The sequence below is a fragment of the Furipterus horrens genome, unplaced genomic scaffold (assembly GCF_987537825.1).
Source record: "Furipterus horrens unplaced genomic scaffold, mFurHor1.1.pri manual_scaffold_3, whole genome shotgun sequence".
NCBI lineage: Eukaryota > Metazoa > Chordata > Mammalia > Chiroptera > Furipteridae > Furipterus > Furipterus horrens.
The window spans coordinates 176417695-176439627 of NW_028327173.1; the positions used below are offsets into that span (position 1 = coordinate 176417695).

At 38.9% G+C, this 21933-nt stretch overlaps 1 protein-coding gene across 1 annotated transcript in view; it reads left to right on the plus strand.

The window, feature by feature from the left end:
* Window positions 1-21933, plus strand: part of PELI2 (pellino E3 ubiquitin protein ligase family member 2) — a 159499-nt gene that overhangs the window by 57577 nt on the left and 79989 nt on the right. Inside the window, exon 2 of the mRNA XM_090272055.1 lies at window positions 1121-1250. Within this exon, the coding sequence (XP_090128181.1) occupies window positions 1121-1250 (130 nt within the window). The remainder of the gene's footprint in view (window positions 1-1120; window positions 1251-21933) is intronic.

The following is a 21933-nucleotide window of genomic DNA, read 5'->3' on the forward strand; positions in this document are numbered from 1 at the left end:
GCAATTGTAAAACAAACACACAAAAACACTTGGTTTCAACTTTTACTGTTCTCAGTGGGCCTGATGTCCTTTCTCTGCCATACTGGCCACTGTGCCCTTTCTTGACAAAGGCAAGGGTGTTAGGACAGGGACTGTTACCAGATGTGCTGCCCCTGACTTTGGTGTTCTGAAGGAGCCCTGGAGCTGTCATACTTATCCATGTAAATATGACCTTCTTTCAGTTCTCTTGGAAAGAATTGCCAAGGGAGAGGGGAAGAATAGTCATGTCAGTGTGGCAGCTTGTGACAGCAGTCAGAACATACAAGAACCTATTAATCCAGAGTTTGAAAATTCAGCTGAAGACAGAAAAGCAACCTGCAATCCTGCATTTGTTTCAAACACTGGTATTAGCTTAAGGTATTAATACAGGGAATCTGCTTCAGGACATGAGGTGTTTTCCAGGTGACTTCTTATATTATTATTTGACAGTTCGTGGACTAAAACTCATCTTTTTTACCTTCAGGCCATTTTGTGGGCAACCTTCCGGTAGTCATATTTTATGTTTAATTTTTATAAGCTATTTTTTGGCTCACCTGACTATGTGGGGCTCAAATAGAAATGGGAATGAGCGTAGAGAATTCAGAACTTATAAGAATGCAAGTAACTAAGTTTGGTCTTCTTACGAATAAAGATCCTCCAGACATTAACATGATTTGAGAGTGAGAGATGAGGTTTAATTAATATGCTATTTTCTAACTAGTTCATTTCAAAATATTTCTTAAGCGTTTCTCTGGGGTGCATTAGAACAGCGCTTGTTGAATGGAGCCAGCGCTAATACAGCCTGTGTAGAATTCTCACTTGCTTATTTATATGCTGTCTCTTTCCAAAAAGATGTGAAGAGTCCGGTTTTACAGGATAGGAAACCTGTAATTACCTTGTGCACCAGTCCTAAATTAACTTTCTGGAAGCGATCTGACTTTCGCTATAGCTGACGTCTGTTTTGCAGCCCTTTCCTTTTGTGGGGTGTTTAGTGGGCAATTCTTTATGACCATTCCTCTCTTTTCCCTGTTCTATCTAACTTTTCTTCTTAAAACTTTTAAAACATCCTTGAATGAGTGAACTCTTTCATCTTTGTTTATAGGTACAATGGTGCATTACCTAATGGAGACAGGGGCCGGAGGAAAAGCAGATTTGCTCTCTATAAACGACCTAAGGCTAATGGAGTCAAACCCAGCACGGTCCACGTGATATCCACGCCACAAGCATCCAAGGTAGGTGGTCCTGCACCGCTGGGAGGGCTCGGCAGACAGTGACTCATGGTGATTTTCTTGTTACTCCTTGTCCTTTCAGTGTTATTTCTCTCTGGGACAGTTTCTCAACCATTTGAAGCTGGATAAATCTTGGTTGTGAAGTGCTGTCCTGTGCATTGTATGATATGTAGCAACATCCCTTCATCTAGTAGATGCCTGTAGCATATCAGTCCCCCCCCCCCCACCAATTGCCACCAACATTGTGACAACCAAAAATGTCCCCAGACTTTGCAGAATGTCCCCTGGAGGGTCGAGTGAGCAAATCCCTCCTGCCGACCTCATAAACCACTGCTTTAGGTTATAGTGATTATATATATTTAGGTTATGTATCAATTTAGAATAGTTGTGGTAGGAAGATAAATGATGTTCTTTAGTCTAAGGAGTGTTTTTTATTAACTCTTGGTATAAACTTCATTAAGATTTATTTTCCTTCTGCTAATTGAGTAGTGGGTGTTTTCACATAATTTTCACTAATGTGGAATTGAATTTGTGTAATTATTAAAAGGCTTGAAAGTAAACAGAGCTAAATGCTATAAGAAGTCTACACATATTTCCTATCATAAATTTAAAGCGAATAAAATGTTAATTTTTAGAATTATTTTATATGCTCTGATATAAAAGTGGGGACATGAATCTCAGTTTCCATTTTGGTTGATCTGTTCTTCCTGTTTGATGACAGTTTTCCTTTTAATTAAATAAATTCTTTTATGTATAATATAGTTTCCTTTTCTATAAAACAATTAGATTTACCTGAAGTATTTCATATGGAGCACTGGCTGTACATGTTTATCATCGTGGGTTAGACCATCTGGAATAAATAAGAGACTTGATTCTCATTTTTACTGAAAACCCATGTTCAAAGAGAAATGAATGACTTCATAGAAGCACATGTGGTATTTATACTCAGTCTTAGAAACAGATCACTTTTGTTAATGTTTTTATTTTAAAAGCTCCTGTGGTTGTTTCTGAAGCTGTGCCTGGGAAAAGTTTGCTAGAATGTACCAATTAAAATTGTCTCACATTAATGAGGGAATGGTTAGGCAAGGAAGTATCAGGCTCCAAAGAAATAGGAAAAGAGAGATTAATATTTAGTGGCAAAGTTTTTGTCTAGAGAAGAGGGAATAAAGTAAAAGTTTTAGGAAGAGAAGGACATTTTGTCAGGAAAACAAAGAAAATTGGGCTTACAAAGATTCTGAGAAATGGAGGAAGTGAAATAGCAGCAGAATCTGCGAAAGTCAAGGAAATATGAGAAACATTTTATAGTCCAAAAATCTTTGGTGTGGAAGAACACCAAGACAAGTGTTTTCTAAGCATGGGATGAGTGCCAGAATATCTTGACATTATCGACATGGTCCTTATAATTTTGTCTATATGTTGACATTTATTTTTCTTTCCTCTGGCTTTGTACCTTTTTTTATTACATTAACTTTTCTTCTTTTAATCTCAGATTTTATTTTAATACAATGGCTTTAGATATTTTAAAAAATTTTATAGAAATCTTTGATTACTCAGGCTTCATGTTATGATACAATATGAAAATTAGATAGTATTAGAAGGTCAGTGGCTCTTATTCATTACCCATCTCTGTCTGCTCCAGTTTTAGCTTTTTATGTTTTATACTTATGACTGCATTTTACCTGATGTCGTTTTAGATTATAAATCTCTTGCTAGTTGTCTTTCTAAATTGTGTTTAAAAATATCAGCCATAGTAATAATAGCAAGGCAACTTGGGTTTTGGTCTTGACCCTCTCCTCTTGTAACCTAGGAAAAATATATCCTCGTTTACAAAATGAAAGGGTTGGCTATAGGCAGGAGCCACATTGAATCAGATAAGATACTTTGGTGATAAGGAACATGAATGATTCTGGCATAAAAATTAAAAAAGCAAAAATGGAGAAATTATTAAAGGGTAGTGAGAGAATAGCTCTCAGAAATGGGGGAAAGTTGAGTAACTAGGTTTTGTGAGAACCTGGGTATCAAAATGCATTAACGTGGATTTTCTTTCAAGGGTGTTGTAAAGTGACTTGGCTCCAGCTACCTCCTATCTCTTTTAAAGGTTTTAAATTCTTAGGAAAGAGAATCTGATAGGCCTGGTCTAGGTCAGTCAACCATGGTGAAAGGAGATGAGTAGATCAGACGTATTTATTGCGAGCTGATGAACTGCCCTGTACGACCTGTCCCTCATGCATCTTATTCATTTTCATACTTGCAGGTTGAGAGCCTCGCACCTAGTATTCCATCCTTCTCTAACCTAGCACCTTAGTCACAAACTCCTCACTCCTGTACCCACCCAGACTCCCATCCCTGATCAGTTCTGCCCTTCCACCCCAGCTGCTACCATCTCTGTTGGCACCCTTGTCAAAACCCCTTACATATTTGACTTAGATGGTCCTCTTACTGCTACAATTTAACTGAGTCCTGGTTTTTATTGATGTGCTCTTTTTACTCTTTTTTTTCCACCTTTTCCTATTCCTGGAACTAGAAGTGATTTCATTCTATTTCCATTTCAGTCTCCCTTTTAACCCTACATTATTAACTTAAGCTGCCCTAACCCTATTCCTGACCTCACTGACCTAGAGTTCACTCTTCTGCATCTTCCAGTGATTCAGCACCTAGGCAGGCCCATCTCTGTTTCTCCCCAACACCTGTTTAAACATAAATTAGCATCCATAATTCATACAGTGCTTTAACTCAGTTTCAGAGACTGTCACTTCCTTTCCACTTTTCCCACTGTCATTTGAAAGGGACCATAATCTCTACTGTGTTTACCTTTAGCTTCTTATCCCATCAAGACATCTGGCTCTTTCGCCTGTCCTTATTTGCCCCCATTGTTAGCCCACTGGACTTTTCCATCTGTGTTGCTGACTTCATCCCACATTCCCTTTCCCCAGTACCTTTTGGCACTGCTCTTTGTGGATTTGTGGGACCAGGCCCTTCCAAACCCCACTGGGTTGTTTTTCTTTCTCTTGCTCACCTCATTTCCCACTGGAGTGCCATGGTATGTGGTGGTACTTGGCAAAAGCTGCTTGTCCTCAGTCAGCAGTGGTTTGTCTGCCCTGGAAGTTCTGATTCTGCAGAATTGATCAGGAAAGGGTTGTTTTTGAGTGGAGTTCTAACAGTGAGAGCTAGAACGGTAGGTGTGCTTACCGTGGTTCCATTTGAGCACTTGGCCTTCTGACTGTTATTTCTTCCCTCTGCCCTAGTCACATCCTCTGCCCCACAGTCTTGGGCAAACAAGGGAGTGCGCCTTTGCTGATGGCAGCGGCCGCTGGGAGACGGGAGCTCTCAGTCTTCTGTGCATGCCAGTGTCCGAGCTAAGTCAGGTGAGGATGGCAGAGCGTGCGGCTATTGGGTAATCTCTAGCTGTGTAATCCTCGGTTGTGTACATATTTGCTCTTGCAATGCTAATACTCAGAGAGATTTCACTTAAAAAAAAAAAAAAACCCTTCAGTCCTGTTTTACTTTTGGTGTGTATGTTACACAGACGTAGGGTATTTAGCAATTTATTCATCCATTCATTTCCTCACCAAATATTTATCTAGCTAGCTCTTTCTGTGTCCAGGTATCATGTTAGCTATTAGATACACTAAAGTCAACAAAAAATGCCTGCATGGAGCTAATTGTCTAGCAAGTAGGCAAACAGTAAGTAATCATGTGAGTACGTATTTAACTGCACATTGTGGAAAAGCACAGTGACGGAGAAGAATAAGGTGCGAGGGAAGACGGTACAGAATTGAAATTGGGTAGGCAGGAAAGACTGAGGGAGTGGCTGTGAGCTGATAGCTGTAAGCTGTAGGAGGAGTTAGCCAGGAGAACAGTCACATTTGGAGCTCTCGTGAGTCTCCTGGAGAATTCGGATATTTTTCTGAGGGGAAACGTGGAAGGGACCAGCATGACATGACTGAGAGTTTACGCTGATTTATGTTTGTTCATTTACTTTTTAATGAGAGAGGGCAACTGGTTTGCTCTTACATAATCAGTAAGTAGTATGATGATGGTGGTGGTGGTGTTGCCGGAGAGGTGAATGTGTTGGTAGCAACATGGTTTAAATTTAGCAACATCACTGTGGAAAGCTCTTCATTGTGATCTTCCCTCCTGAGATTGTTCTATGTGGAAATCTCCTTTTTCGGTTATTTTTCCTTTTAAATAGTGACTGAATATCACTTCGTTCCAGTTTGCATATTTCAGTATGGAAAATATCAGTGGTCTTAAAATGACAGTTTAGTGAAAAATTAGGGCTATTTAATGTGATTGCTACAGCCAGGACTGCTCTTCAACTGTTTTCACTGGAGTGGCTCTCCGGTTTGATAAGATAATGAGACTCTTCCTTATCAGTCAGCAAATAATGTATTGTAACTGAGTCGTCGTCGTCGGCAGCCGTCCGTCTCGAGAGACGATGGTGTAGCTTCTTAAGAGTCTATCTGCACCGCCGAGAATGGCTGTCTCCTCCCGTGTTGAATCGACATCTTGCGATGACGCTGGAGTGTCCTCTCCAGTGAAGCTGAAGCTACAGAGCCTGGGCAGGGTGATATGGAGGGTCTGCTGTTGCCCATGCAGCAGACCCCCCCTCTCTTCGCAGCTGAAGGGTCCAAGGGAAAGACGGAGTCAATACAGCTTGGCTTCAGGTGCGCCGCAGGAGTTGCCGGTGTTGACTACAACGTCAAACCGCCTCAGGGACTCCGGCTCCGGATTTTCTGTCGGGGTTTACTCTCTTAGCCTTTCCCCTGAAGAGGTATGCCGCAAGGCAGCGGAGGTTTTTTGGAGTCAGAGTTTTCCTTCTCTGATGTGCCCTGACTGGAAGATCGAACTCAGTTAACTGAGTAAACTGGTAGAATTAATACATAAATTTCAATGTAAACTCATTAGTTCAAGCTAATTTTATAGGCTACAATCAGGTTTACTTTTGAGGCACTTACTATCTCTCTAGCCTTGGATCTTGGTGGCAAAGGATGACCTAGCTCCCATTTGGAAAGTTTTATACTTTTAGATATCATAAGCATGAATATTCTGAACCTGTCCAAGAAGAAATAAAAAAGAAATAGTAGTAATAAGTTGCAGTCCAGAATATCTTTTGATAATATACAATAATGCAAACCTAAAACAAATAACTTGTGTTTCCATAATGGAGCACAATTTATTTCAACAAAAAAATATAAAAATGAATAACCTAACTTTATACCTTAAGGAAGGAGAAAAAGAAGAAGAAAGGAAACCCAAAGTTAGTAGAAGGAAGGAAATAGCAAAGATAAGAGCAGAAACAAATAAGATACAAAAAAAACAATAGAAAAGCAATGAAATTAAGAGCTGGCTTTTTGACACATCTTTAGTGAGACGCATCAAAAAATGAGAGGACATAAATCAAATTAGAAATGAAAAAGGAGATGTTATAACTGATAGCACAAAAATGCAAAGAATCATAAGAGAATTCTGTGAACAATTATATGTCAACAAAAAGTCAATCTGGAAGAAATGGATAAATTCCTAGAAACATACAAGCTACCAAGACTGAATCATGAAGAAATAGAAAAACTGAACAGACCAGTAAGGAGATAATTTAAATTTAAATTAAAAATAATTTTCTGTCTTAAAGGGTTTGTTAAGACTTTAAAAACAGTTTTTATGTGAACGTATCATGGCAGCTTAGAGTTCTGGTCCCAATGGTTGCAAAACGTATCTGCTGAGATCTGAAAACAGCTTTCAGAAAACCTAAACCAAGCCTGTGAAATTTCTGTCATTATTGACAAAGCTCTAGCCACTTCACAACTATATGGTTTAATAATTTACATACAATATTTAAGACTTTGAAGATAGATAATAGTTTTTGTTGATTGTTTTGGAGCTAGAAGGAACAATATCTGAGATATATTAAGCTTTATTGTCATAATCAAGAAAAATTGTCTCAGGGAGTAATGTTTAGCTGAAAACTATGAATTTTATACAGATGGTGAAAGTTTAGTGTTAGAAAAAAGTTGTCTCCTGAAATTCTAGAAAAACTTTGGGATATTTTCATTTGATGCTGTCTTACTATATTTAGCTAACTCTGCATGATGCCATAGAAAGATAAAAATAAAGTAGGCTATTTAACATTTTTCTTGATATTTTTATATTTATCTTATATCAAATCTATGCCATCAAGTTAAATAACATATCTGAGAACTTAGAATGGAAATAATGCTATGTTTAAGTTTGGCAGCTTGACTTGCAGTAAAGCAGCATAATTATTTATCACCATTTTCCCTTGAGATTTATGTGAGTCTCTAAGGTAGGTTGTAAGATGTTTTAGTGTATTTTTAAAATTAAAATTCAAAGTATGATTTACAATATCTACTGTGAATAATTCTAGAAAGTTGAAGAGTTGATTCAGAATATCACATTTTTCTTAGTTTCTGCAGTTCATATAGTTTGACAGTTATATTTTTGTTTTTCTGACCCTTGTTCTAGTATATATAGTTTCATTGTTCCAGGCACTAATAACTAATGGGACTTTTTTGTGTGACCTTGCGATTACAAGGTCATTGTCTTCTTCATTTCTATTCATTGATATTTAGCATAAATCTCTGCTTTGCTGTGTGGTTTGAACAGAATAATTTTTCATTGTTTTCTGGCACAGAGAAATCTATGTCTTTTCTGTATTTATGATGTGGTTGGCAGAATAACGGCTGCCAACGATCCCACCCTTTAAATTCTCGGACCTGTGTTTATGTCCTCTCACAGCCGAAGGGACTTTGCAGATGGCATTGGGTTATCAGAGTGAGCCCAGTGTAATCACAGGGATACTTAACAGTGGAAGAGGGACGTAGAAGACTCACAGAGATGTGAGGGAAGAAGGGGCAGGAGAGTCTGGAGTATGAGCAAGACTCAATGTGCTGTCCCTGGCTTTGAAGACGGAGGAAGGCGGTCATGCGCCAAGAAATGTAGCGCCCTCTAGAAGCTGCAAATAATTGGCAGGCAGCTGTGAAGGAAACAGAGACCTTAGTCCTGTATTACACGGACTCAGTTCTTCCAACAACCTGAGTGTCCCTGGAAACGGATTCTTCTTCCCCAGAGCCTCTATAAGGGGCACGGCCCTTGATTTTGGCCTTGTGAGACTTGGGGGGAGACACCACCAGATCTGTCAGATAATAAATTTGTGTTGTTTGTAGCTGCCAGGTTTTGTGGTAATTTGTTGTGGCAGCAAATGAAAACAGATATATACTATTTTAAGGGAAATTAAATACAAAGTACCTTGGATTACTGAGCAGCTCTTAACCTTGTATTGGGGGAAAGGAAAGGATGGGGAAGCCATGAAGGAATTGGGGGACTGGGAAAGAGGTTTGTGTGATTGCTCTTTTTAAAATTCTTTCGGATCCAGAATGCTGGCCCTGAAAAGTTTGACTCTAGCACTCAATAACGTATTTTGTAGTGTAATTTTCTGTATTACTCTGTATTACAGATATATAATAATGATACTATTGACTTGATGCAGGTATTAGTTGGAAAAACCATATTTAATTGGTGTCATTAAAGCACAATTTTATTAGAGTTGCTTTTAGTATGTCAATGTGGGAGAATACTTGTATTTATACTTATAATTATGCCTTTACTAAAACTTACTTGAATTATGACCCTGATTCAGGCACTAACACCCATCTTGGTGGGTTTTTGTGTGTGTGTGGAGGAAAAGAATCTTTTCTTGTAACTTTCGTTTGTAAAAACATTGAACATGAAAGTTGGAAGGAACTTATTTAGACTGACTCCTCGTTTTATAAATGAGGGACTTGAAGAAGTTCAGAGAAACCCAGTACGGAGTCTCAGGTCACTAAGCCAGGTGTGTTGCCCAGGACCCAGGCATATTGGTCTGTTGTTGCAGGTGGCAGGTGGCAGGTGGAAAGTGCTATGAAAGATGGGAACCAGGCTGGGTCCCGCCCTTGATCCTCCCACCTCCCAGGAGTGACTTGGAAAATCCATTTATTTCCAGACTAGGACTGCTGTAACTATAAAACAAATTAATATAATTGTTAGTAAAAGTGGAAGTTGCTCTGGAGACTTAGGATTAGTAGCCCTGTTAGGATAAAGCTGTCCAGTCTTAAATCAGATTCTGTTCAGGGAGAACCTTTGTATAACAAAATGAACAATGATGGAGGCTTGAGTTCAAGTAGCTGGTTTGTTTGCAGTGGTGGTTACAAAAGTGAGCGGTAAAAGCTACATCAAAATAAATTCTGTGCAGCTCAAAAGAAGTGAAAGCCTGTAAGGGAGGGTCACAGACGTGTCATTGACCGACTTGACTTGGCTGTGGCTTCTTTTGTTACACCTTCGCCTTTACAATAAAGTACAGGGTTGACCTTCTGTCTGTGAGAAGGAGGTACTTCAGCCTCTTTGAAGTCCTGCTGCTGACTGATTCACAGGGATACCCCCTTACAAGCTCTCCCTTCATCACACCCAGGTCACCAGGGAGGCGTGAATGAGTGGCTCCAGCAACCTTTAGTTTTGTCTTACAAAGTGAGAGTTGATGGGAGCGTATTGGAGCCCGGGCACAGGAGCTCCAGATAGGTAACTCATCCTTGTCTTGCTGCTTATCCTTAGTCCGCTGTCAGCGAGCCCTGCAGGGCCGGTCCTCTCTTCTCTGCAGTCCAGCCTGCCCATTCAGGTGAAACTCCCCCCTGCCGTGTTTTCCCTCACCATCACGCCTTCCATGTTCCCATTTCTTGGAAAGTGCTCCAGCCTTCTGTACTAACTGATACTCCCACTGTTCTTTAGAACATGACCCAGTTGTCATTTCCTCCTAGAGACCCCCCCCCTGACACTCTTTTCTTTCCCAGCCTCAGTGAGAAGTCCTTTTGTGAACTGAAGTTCCAAAAACGTGTACATCCTGCTGTGTCAGTTGCCCTACTGTCTTGTCATGCTGGGCAGCAGCTTCTTGAGGGCAGAGACCGTCTTTCCTGTCTGCATTCCCATGGCCTAGCACAGTTTCTCGAGTGTATAACCAAATAGTGTGGCCTGCCTTGGGCATGTATGAGAACAGCTGGTTTTCCAGATGGGTCTGTAACTTCTGTGTGGTGTTCTGCAAACCCACAGGCACATGCACTGATCAGTTTATAATTCAGGTACATTTGGTAATTAAAATTACTCTTTTCATGCTGTTTTCGATTTTTTTGTATTATAGACACCAATCATGATAACCAGCTTTATACAAAAACTTGTGTATATCTCTGACCTTTTTTCCTTTGATCTCAGGAATCACATATTTGTTATTGACAGTTTTAAGAATAAATAGGTAAGTTTTGTAAATTATGAAAACAAGAATTGAATGAAAGTGTGGGCTTTGGAGTTCAGACTCTCTGAATGCTTAGTTTCCCTTGTTTACAAGCTGGGGACTCTGGGGCAAAATACCTTTCTGTGACTCACTTTCCATTTTTAGAAAACAGATTTGTGTCAGTCTGTATAGGTCACATTATCCTGCAGTAACAAACAACCTCCCAACCTCAGTGGGTTTACCACACAGAATATTTATTACTCACATTTCATGTACATTGTGGATTAGCGTGGAGGCTGTGTTCATTGTGGTAATTCAGGGACCCAGGCTGATGGAGGGAACATCTTGACTTAACACTTCAAAGATCGTAGATGAGGTAAGAGAAAGACTGAGCTCTTAAAGCCTTTATCTGGAAGTGACATGCTTGCATTTCATTGGCTAAAGCAAGTTTCGTGGTGAACTGAATTCAGAGTTTGGTGATGCACAATCCTTTTGCAGGGAGAGGCATCAAATACTTGCAAATAGCAGTCTCTGTCTGGAGGTAGTGACTCATGAAGGAAACACTTTGAACATACCATATGGCTAGTATAGTATTGGGTTGGCCAGAAAATCTGTTTAGTCTTTTCTATGAATTAAAGGACACATTTTTCATTTTCACCAATAACTTTATTGATTTGGATATTTTTAGTATGTTGGCTCTCTCCCACATGGTATGACATTGATCTCAATTAATGTCTCAATTAGATCACTATCAACTTCAACTGGATTACCTGACCTTGGAACATCATCCAGCAAGATATACCCAGCATGAAACTTCGCAAACCACTTTTGGCACATTTGATCAGTCACAGCACCTTCTCTGTACACTGCACAAATCTTTTTTTGCATTTCAATTGCATGTTTATCTGTCTTTAAATAATAAAACATAATATGCTGAAAATGTTCCGTATTTTCTTCCCTCTTCAGTATTAAAATGACTACACAAAAATTCACCAATTTTGGTAACTTTTTTTTTTTAATGCACGCTAATATGACAGCTGTCACAATACAATCTAACAAAATTGTTTCAAATGATGTTAAAGACAGCTAAGTGCTACTAGAGCCATTTATGGGGAAAAATGAACTTTTTGGCCAACCCTATACATGGTAGTGATTAATTAATGTTTGCTAATATTATTAGTGATTGGTTTCTCTGAAAAGCATTAATTATCTCTTACAAGAAATTATAAATAGGCCCAGGATATGATGAAACCTTGCATCCATATTAATTATTAACAATTTGATTTTATGAAAACTTTACTTAAAATGCACTGATGGATTAAAAATTAAAGCCTGCAGCTTCATGATATGAATATAGGTTTTCTTTGTAAACTTGAGAATTTAAATTTATCATTTTTTAAAGGATCACAGCATTGGATGTTGAATAAAAAATAGTTGCTGAATTATTGAACTCACTAACTTTGAGAATCAGTGCATTTCCTCCCTGGATAATGTACTTATGAATTAGAACATTTTGATAAGGCATTCTTATGTGAAAATGCATCTGGCCTAAATCAGTTTTGGTTTGTCATGCATTCTTCAGACTGCCAACATTATAGCTTCATTCTTTGCTTTTTAAACAAAAGAGTAGTTCTGTGTTTTCTAATGTGGATTTAAATCTTGGTTTCACATGAGCAGTTAGATAAAAATCTTTTTTGGTCCTTCTATAGTGCCTGCTTCAAATTGTTAATATGAATATCAGCATTAAAAGAAATTATTTTATTCTGTAATTTAATATCGTAAATCCAAGAATACCATCTGTTTTAACTTCTAAATACCATCAATATTTAAGTTTTATAAACTAGGTAGAACTAATATTGTTAAAATTGGTTCCCCTAAAGTGCAAGAGAAAGAGAATTCTGGTAAACAGCTTATCTAGCATTTTTCATTTTAAGAAGACTTTCTTTATGCAAATCATAAATGTGGAGTTTGATAGATTTTCATAACTTACATACCTTTTTAAGCAGTAGCCAGATCAAGAAACAGTGCTACTAGTACCCCAAGGACCCCGTTGCTCCCCGACTTTCACTGCCCCCCCACAGTAACCAGTTAACTGTCATCAGGACCTAATGCTGTAGTTTAGTTTTTGTATTTTCTATAAATTGGATCTATAAAATAGATTGTTCATTGCTATATAGTATTCTGTTGTGTGAATTTACCTTGTTATCAAGTATGATTTACAATTTTTAAAAAAATTTATTTATTTTTAGAGGGGAAGGGAGGGAGAAAGAGAGGGAGAAAAACATTGACGCGTGAGATACATCCATCGATTCCTCTCACACGCCCCCAACTGGGGACCTGGCCCGCAACACAGGCACGTGCCCTGACTGGGAATCAAGCCAGCAACCTCTCGGTTCGCAGGCCAGCGCTCAGTCCACAGAGCCACACCAGCCAGGGTGCTTTACAGTTTTAATTGCACTAAAACCTCAGTTAAGTTTTTGTAAATTATTTAAGGTATTGTTTTTTAAGTTAGCTATTTTACTTTAGGACATGAAGTCAGAATACACAGAAGTCAGTAATAGCTACCAGCATTCACATTTATAGCTTACAGCAGTGTAAAATCTGGTAACTTCACTTAGAAAACTGATTTGCCTGTTAAAACAATAATTAAAGAATTGAGTATTTCAGTGAAGAACTCTTAATTGTATACTGAACTTTGAATTTTATGGTGTCTTGTATTCCTCTCCTGAAAAACATATACCTGTGTTACAGCCAAGGGCCTGAATGGCACATTTTTTTCACTTTTTACATTTGTGAAATAGGGAGCCAACCTGATATTGGAGGCAGGGAGAACACAGACTCTGATGTTAGATGGACCTAAGTGGAGTGAGTCTTAGCTCCTCCCTTTGCTAATGATGTGACCAGGACAAGCCACAGGGCCCCTCTGGGTGTAACAGCCCCCTTCAGCTGTGGGGATTAGGTAGAATGAACAGTACACACACCACCTGCCTCCTGGCGTGGGTGGGCTCTTGGGAACTGTTCTTCTAGTTACCTCACAAGGGAGTTGTAAGGATGCAGTGGAATCATGTGGTATTTCGAGAGCCGCTCTGTATCCCTATAGTAAGCTATTATTGCTCAGGGGAAACATAATCAGTGAGTTGAAAAGACTTTAGAATGATTCCCCTTTTAAAGTGCTAAAGGTGCTTATTCTCACGGGCTGTGTAATTGGATGTCAATATTTAAAAATGAGAGCACATCCTTAATATTTAAACCTTTACTTAATTGCACACACACACACACACACAGCATCCTTAAAACTTTCTTCTGAAAGGCGAGTGAACTTCCTTCTGAAAGGCAAATGGCCTTTCTCTCACTTGTGAAATCTGTGTTGTCATGCCCCTCCCCCGACTTGCATTAGTCTTGTCCCCAGGAGTCTATGTTCCCAGTGGACTCAAGCTCAGGTGCCCAGGGGAGAGTGTTCGGTGACCAATGGAATGAACAACAGCCATCCATGATTTTAGAATCCCTTACTGCCCAATTAATTTACATAATTTCCTGAAAGTACAAAGGAAATGAATAATTTTTGGTCAGAGACATATGAAACCTTTTCTCAGAAAATACGTATTTTTAGCATTCCAGATAGTTGAACTGGTTGAAATGTTTTCTTCTTATTTGTGAAAATTAATCTTTACCTGACACCTGAGTGGAATCATCAGGTGGGAAAATGAAGTGTGGCTGGTTGGTTGGTAGCAATGAGTCACAGTGGGTGAGCGGATTGGGTGGGAGGTTGGGGTTGGGCAGTGGGCCTCCAGCAGCAAAGGCTATAACTCTGCTGTGGAAACACTGACTTGGTGGGTATGCAGTAAAGGAGGAGGCAGAAGGAGTCGTTAAATGCTAAGATGAGACCGTCTGCAACCAGCTGGTAGAAGGGCCCTTACCTAAGGTGTTGCCGGTACCACAAGGAGCCCGCTGTGCCCCCGCTGCCCTCTGGAGGGGAGGGTGAGACAGAGACAGCAGCGTTCCTCCCGTGGGGTCGCTGCCTCACTAGAGTCTTCGAGCTCCGGCAGCCCAGACTGTGATTTTGAAAACTTTTCTACTTGAGTTGTGATACAAAATCAGTTTTAAAAACAGAAGTTTTGACACCTTTTTAAAAATCTTTGTTTTGTTTTAGAATATACAACCCTTTTATTTCTATTCAAAGGCAAGTTATTTTTGTTTTTGAAAGACTGAATAAAAAATTTAGCACTGATTTACTAAAATTTATTCCACTTAATTTCTTATTGCACTGATGTATTTCTGGTGTTGTATGTTTCTTGTTTTCCATTACTACCTAAACTGAGTCATATTGAACAGCAATAAGGGAGACAGAGATTATCAAGAAGTTTAAGAATATGATTTCAGGTCAGGGTTTCTCAGTATCGGCTCTACTGTGTAGCTGGATCATTCTTTGTATCCCTGGTCTCTACCCACTGGTTCCAGTAGCACCTCTGCTCCTGGTTGTGGTAATCAGAAATGCCTGCAGACATTGCTTAGTGTCACACCCTGGGGGGCAGAATCACCCCAGTCGAGGATCACCGATTCAGACTCTGAGTTCCGGTCATAGGGAATCTGATTCAGAGTGCAGGCTCTGGGATAAGATTCCCATGGTTGAAATCCCAACACTTTGTTGGCCAGTGACAACCACTCTGTCGCTCAGTTTTCTCATCTTTCAAGTGTCAGAAAACAGTAACTCAACTCATAAATTGGAACAAAGGAGTTGATACATGTAAAGTTCTTAGCGTTGAGAATGGCTCCCAGCACATTATCAATGCTCCTTGTTAACCGTGATTACTATTACTGCTTATAAGACTGTTAAGTATCCTATTACATCTTTACTTCCCTCCTTCCTTCCATTGCTTCTTATTTTTTACTATGTCACATAATGGAGATCTGAGGGGAAATCATAACTGAGGAAGTTTTTTAGTAAATTAATCTTTATTTTTAAAAGCTGCATTGCCTCGTGCTTGGGCAGGCAGTGCAGCAAAGCAAACTGATGGAAGACTGTCTGTTCCTCTCTTTCAGTGGCTGTGTGCTGCTGAGTAGAAACCATTGCCTGAAACCCGGCTTTGTAGAGACAGAGAGGGATGGATGCCTTACACATTGGCTTTCAATATAGGATTGATTTGTCTGTGGCGTGGATTAAGAAGAGCTGGTCTCAGCTCTGGTCTCAGTTCTTGGAGCCTCTCTATTCTCAGGGTTGGAGGCACAGCTTAAGCCCTTCTGTCCCCAACCCAAGACAGAGGTTAAGAGGCTTCCAGATGGGGGTGTGGGGTGGAAAGAATGCTGATTTTCTCTTTTACCCCAGTCAGTTGATGCTCCCTCCTCCTTGAATTTAACCCATTATCTAATCTAACAAGGATGAATTCATTTTGCAAAAGTCTTGATTTTGCCAGTGGTTACTCACTTCATAGAATAATAATAATAATAATAATAATAATAATAATAATAATAATAATAATAATAATAATAATAAAGCAGTGTTGGGAGTAGGGGCAGGAGCTTGGATTGTGGGGGAGGAGAACAAGCAACAAAAACTTTGTGGAAGAAAAAAAATTTCTCTAAAATCTAAGAATGGAAAAGGAAGAGAGAAGGAGGAGTTACAAACAAATCTGTAGTCATACATACCAAAACAGACTGGAAATAATTTAAATCAGCAAAATATTTCCTGTGATGATACATGCAGTTGAATCATACTCAAGTTTATAGGTTAAAAATGCATATGAATTAATTCCGAATAGGTTAATGACAGGTATTCTTTGATTACTGTATTTAAGTTTCTGACTTTTAAAACACACTTTTGATAAAGAATAGGCATTTTCAGTTTACAATTATATTTTAAGTGAGTATAAGATTTTAAAAGGTGAGTCAGCTTCCCTTTTTGTCAAAATGAAGGAGTATATAATTTCCCCCAGTGTATGACACCCTTTTTCTGTTACATTAGGAAGGTTCTAGATCCACCTGGTTACTTTTCCCAGTATAAAAACTGAGCCTACTTCACATCCCTGTGACTATTCTGTGACTACCAATTTGTACTTCTTTCACCTTTTCCACCCATCTCTCCAACCCTCCTGCCACCTGGGAACCGTCAAAATGTTCTCTGTATCTATGAGTCTGTTTCTAGTCTGCTTGTTCGTCTGTTTTGCTTTTTAGACTCAATGGTTGATAGGTACAGATTTATTACCATTTTATTATTCATATTTTGATCTTTTTGGTAATTGAAAAATAAAAACCTATTTAAAAAGCAAACCAAAAACTGAGGCCTGGAGTTACGGAATCTTTCTAGGATTGCTTGGCTAGCTTGAGCCAAAGGCTCTTAATTCTGTTAGTATTCTTGTTGTTGATTCTTATTTGGTTTGAGAAGTTGATGAAAGCCTTTACCACCTTGTGTGTTTTTTCAGGTAGTCACTATTTCTGAACTTTGTGGACTCTTATGTGGTAAAAAGAACTTAACAAAAACACGGCTGAGTGTAAGATATTTTTCTTGCCTGAAATGCAGAGCACTGACCGTTCCCACTGCAGGGGCAGCATTTTCTGGTGTGTGGCTGCCTCTCTCCCTACGGAGCAGGATCTCTGTTCCTTTTCTCAGCACTGGCTTCTCTCTGTCCGACTGTCTTCTGTACTCCCGTCTTTTGTTATAGTGCCATCACCACCCGCCTTGTAGTCTAAGTGAGAACCTTAATGCATCCCCCACAGATCCTGTGGCATCTACATCTGCAGTGACCGCACATTCCAACTCCATTGTCCATCTCTAGTGCAGACATTTGCAGTGGTTCTTGAATGGACGGATGGATGGATCCGTCCATGCTTTTCCCATAACAAATTGCGCCACAGTCTCTTCATGCCTGTTAGATGTAACGCGAGTGTTAACTATGCTTTTAAGGTAATGTGAAACTGTGTGTCCTTCATACTGCCATGTCTGCTTAGTGACTTCACTTTGCCCAGTTGAAAGCTTGAATCATTCTTCATCATCTACAATGTATGGTCCCAGGTCTAGAGACTGGCATATGACATGTTCCACACAGTGGTCCCCATACCTTCCCAGCCTCTCTTTCTCCGCTGGTGACCCCTTTTTGGCATTCAAAATTCAGCCAGTGGGGAATTGTAGGGAATTAATATGTTTAAGATCTTGTCCTTCACATGTGTGAAAATAAGGACTTGCTGTTGGTTCTGTTACTAGAATTCAGGAACCAGCTATGTGAAATTCAGATATCTCTGCACTCACTGTGTGGAATGATGGTCCTAATAAGGCAGGAAATTTTACTTCCCAGATGAAAATTAAATCTCAAGCTGTAAACTGGATGCTCATTAACTTAATGTTTTTCACCCATTTCTATAGCTTTCAGTAAAAGTGTTTTTAGGTGTCCATGCAGGTGGAAGGATGCATGCAGGCATAGAGGTAAATAAGTCTAGAGAATGAACCTAATTCCTATTTGGTATTCTTTGTAGTAATTCCTGTAAAAGGGACCAGGTGCTTAGAGAATGGGCATGTTTGTAAAACTCTCTTGGGGCTCAGTCTTCTCACTGTTTACTTGTAATGTTGAGTCTTTATGTTTGCTTCTTACCAGTTCATCATCCCCTCATTGTCTAGTTAGGGATATGGGTGTGGAGAAACGGGGCTGTGCTTCACCTTCCCCTGCAGAGCATTCTCCGTTTCTGTCCTTGGCATTCCCGCGGCATCATCCATCGTCACCTCATAGCTAGTTTGAAGCTGAGCAGTTTTCAATAGCATCTGTTTTCTAAGGCAGTTATGGAGCTGCTTGGGCATTTTAATGGCCATAAAACAGAATTACAGTGTGAAAGACCTTTCAGCAACTTAAAGGCTTTAGTGGCAGTGGAGATATTTTCACTTATGAAAATTGGCACTAATGAAACATGAGGGTATACCTTTTCTCTAACTGCCACCACCTTCTGTATTAAAGTTCTATAGATCGCTTGTCAGAGGAAACATCCCCACCTTTGTTGTTTTAGTTTATTTTCAACCATTTCTTAGATTTTGGAGTGGTTCCACAGGGAGCTTTTTGATTGTTTAAATGTGAATCAGACCTAAAAGTGATCTACAGATTTAGTTGCAATCACTATCAGTATTCCGAGGGCATTTTTGCAGAAATAGAAAAGCAATCCTAAAATTTATATGGGACTACAAAAGACTTTGAATAGCTGAAGCAATTATGAGAAAGAAGAACAAAGATGGAGGCATTACACATCCTGACTTCAAACTATATCACAAAGCTACAGTGATCAAAACAGATAGCATTGACATAAAAACAGACACATAGATCAATTGAACAGGATAGAAAGTCCAGATCAAAAATAAACCTGTGCATATTTGACTGATTAATTTACAACAAAGAAGCCAAGAATACTTGGGAAAGGATAGTCTCTTCAATAATGGTGTTGGGAAAATTGAACAGCACGTGCAGCAGAATGAAACCAGTTTCCTGTCTCACGTCATACACAAAAATCAACTCAAGGTGAATTAAATACTTGAATGTAAGACTTGAAACCATAACATTTTTTGAAGGAAATATAGGTCATAAGTAAGATCCGTGATGTGGGTCTTAGCGTTGATTTCTTAGATTTGACACCAAAAGGAAAGAAAATAAGTGGGATTACATCAAATTAAAAATCTTTTGCACAGCAAGGGAAACTATCAACAAGTGGAGAGTCGGCCTGTGGAATGGGAGAAGATATTTGCAAATCATATAAAGGGTTTTTATTCAGAATGCATAAGGAATTCATATAACGCCCCAACAACAAGAACAACAACAAAATCTGATTTAAAAATGAGCAGAGGAATTAATAAACATTTTTCCGAAGAAAACATCCAAATGGCCAACAGGTACATGAAAAGCTAAACAACATCCCTAATCATCAGAGAAATACAAATGTAAACCACAATGAGATATCACCTCACACTTGTTAAAATTACTATCATCAAAAAGATACGAGGCGAGGATGTGGAGAACAGGACCCTTGTGCGCTGTTGGTGGGATTGTAAATTGGTGCAGCCACTATGGAAAACAGTGTGGAGTTTTCTTTAAAAATTTCAAATCAAACTACCACATGATGCAGAAGTTCTGTTTTTAGGTGTATATTCATAGGATCTCTAAGATATATCTGCACTTCCGTGTTCATTGCAGCATTATTTACAGTAGTCAAGATATGGAAACAACTTAAGTATCTGTCAATAGCTGAATGAATAAAGATGGGGTCTGTATGTTTATATGATGGAATATTATTCAGTCATGAGAGAGAAGGACATCCTGCCATTTGCGACAAGGATGGACCTTGCGGGCATTATGCTAACTGAAATAAGTCAGATAGAGAAAGACATAACCTAGATATTATTTATATGGGGAATCCAAAAAAGCCACTCATAGAAACCGACTAGAATGGTGGTTTCCTGGGCATAGAGGGTGGGTGGAATGAGAGAAGCTGGTCAAAAGTACAAACTTCTAAGATATAAGTTCTAGGGATCTCATGTACAACATGGTGATTCTAGGAAGTTGCTAAGATAGTAGATCTTAAATGTTCTCACCACAAGAAAGAAATGGCAGTTATGTGACATGATGAAAGTGTTAGGTAATGACATGGTAGTAATCATTTTGCAATATGTAAGTGTATCAAGCCAACATGTTGTATACCTTAAACTTATACAGTTTATATGTCAATCATATCTCAATAAAGCTGGGGGGGGAATGTGAATCACATGTTTAAAAGCCTGATCTGTCCAGTTGGCAGTTTTGGACACCATTATTGGAGGCTGAGGACCTCCAGGAGCTGTTCCTTGTCAGGTAGAATGTGAATGGTACTTCTGACAGGGGAGGGCCATTTCTATGAATATATTCTCAGGTGGTGGGATGTGCCTTTTATTTGACTTCAAAATGTCAATTTAGGATGACTGAGTGGGGGGAGCAGGGAATGGGCTGTGGTAGAATTAGGTATTTACTCATGTTAATAGACAACTAAAATAGAATACATAAATGCTTAAAACATTAACTGTGATTTTTTTTTAGTACAATTTCTAGGATTCTAGAGATTCTATTCTACAAAACGAATTAATACCAAGTGAATTTAAAAGCTAGAGAGAAGCAAGAGAGTCCTTAGGAGTAATTTCCTTCCATAAAATAACTGTATCTGTTTCTTCCAAAGCATTTTGAAGAAGCTGAGGGCAGGGGAGGGGGTTGCAAATCGTGAATCCTGAAACTAATGTGTTTGGCATTTATTTCTGAAGAAGCTACTTTTGAGTCTGTGTTTACTGAGAAATTTGAGCCTCAGAAAAATTTTAGTCCTTGATAACTTATTATCTGGTGAAGAGACTGTAATTATGTCACTGTCTCTGGGTTGGTAATCTTTGCTTTGGAAAAATGTGTAATCTTGCACTTCAAACAAACTAGATTCATTGCAGATGTGGCTGTAAGGAAAAAACCTGCAACCCCTTGCCTTCCCACATTCCTTTCTCCTGCTGAGCTCTCTGGCCCACTGCACTGTGATTACATTACTGCCCACGTGAACCATTTTTAAATCATTATTTTCTATGTTTTAAAAATATTTTTTGTTTTGTTAATGTGATTGGTTAAAATTGGAACTTCTGTTGATTTCTTGGCATTTATTAAATATCGAGTGTTTAAAACCAGTGCCAATTTTTGAATTGTATTGTTTGTAACTTTTTACATTTTTTAAGACATCTTTATTACACATATTGCATATATTTTCTTCATGTTTTAACTTTGTTCATGATGTCTAATCCCATAATTGAGGGTTTTTTTTTTTTTTTAACCTTGGTGTAATTGTATCTGGATGTTTTTCACTTACGATTTGTAAGTTTCGTGTTTTGCTTAAGAAATACTTATTATCCCAAGATTTATATCTTCTCCTGTTTTTAAAATACTTTTATTTTTACATTTATATATTTCTTCCATCTAATTTTTTGTTGTTGTTGTTTTCAGATTAATATTGATTGTGTACCTCCTAATTGCCAGGCCCTGGGCTGTGCACTGGGATGAGTAACAAAGACGTGGTTTGTGATCTAATGGAGATTAGAGTGGCCAAGTCAAGCAGTAAATAAGTAACCAGACAAATAAATATTTAATTGTCATGTGTGCTCATGAAACAGATAGTGATGAGGAGTACCGTGTAGGCCAGGGACACAAGCTTAAGTTAGGCTGAGCTGTGAAGGGATGTATAGAGTTAAGCCTTGCAAAGAGAGAGGGAGAGATATGCACACCTCAGGGCTGATTAGCAGAGAGATGGATCTGGGGTCAGATGAGTATATGGAAAGTAACCGACCCTTCAAGTCTTGGTAAGAGGTCTTGCTTTTAATATAGGTGCAGTAGGAAGCTATTGGGGGTTTAACAAGAGATTTATGACTAAAGAGAGTTTTCTGTTGTTGCT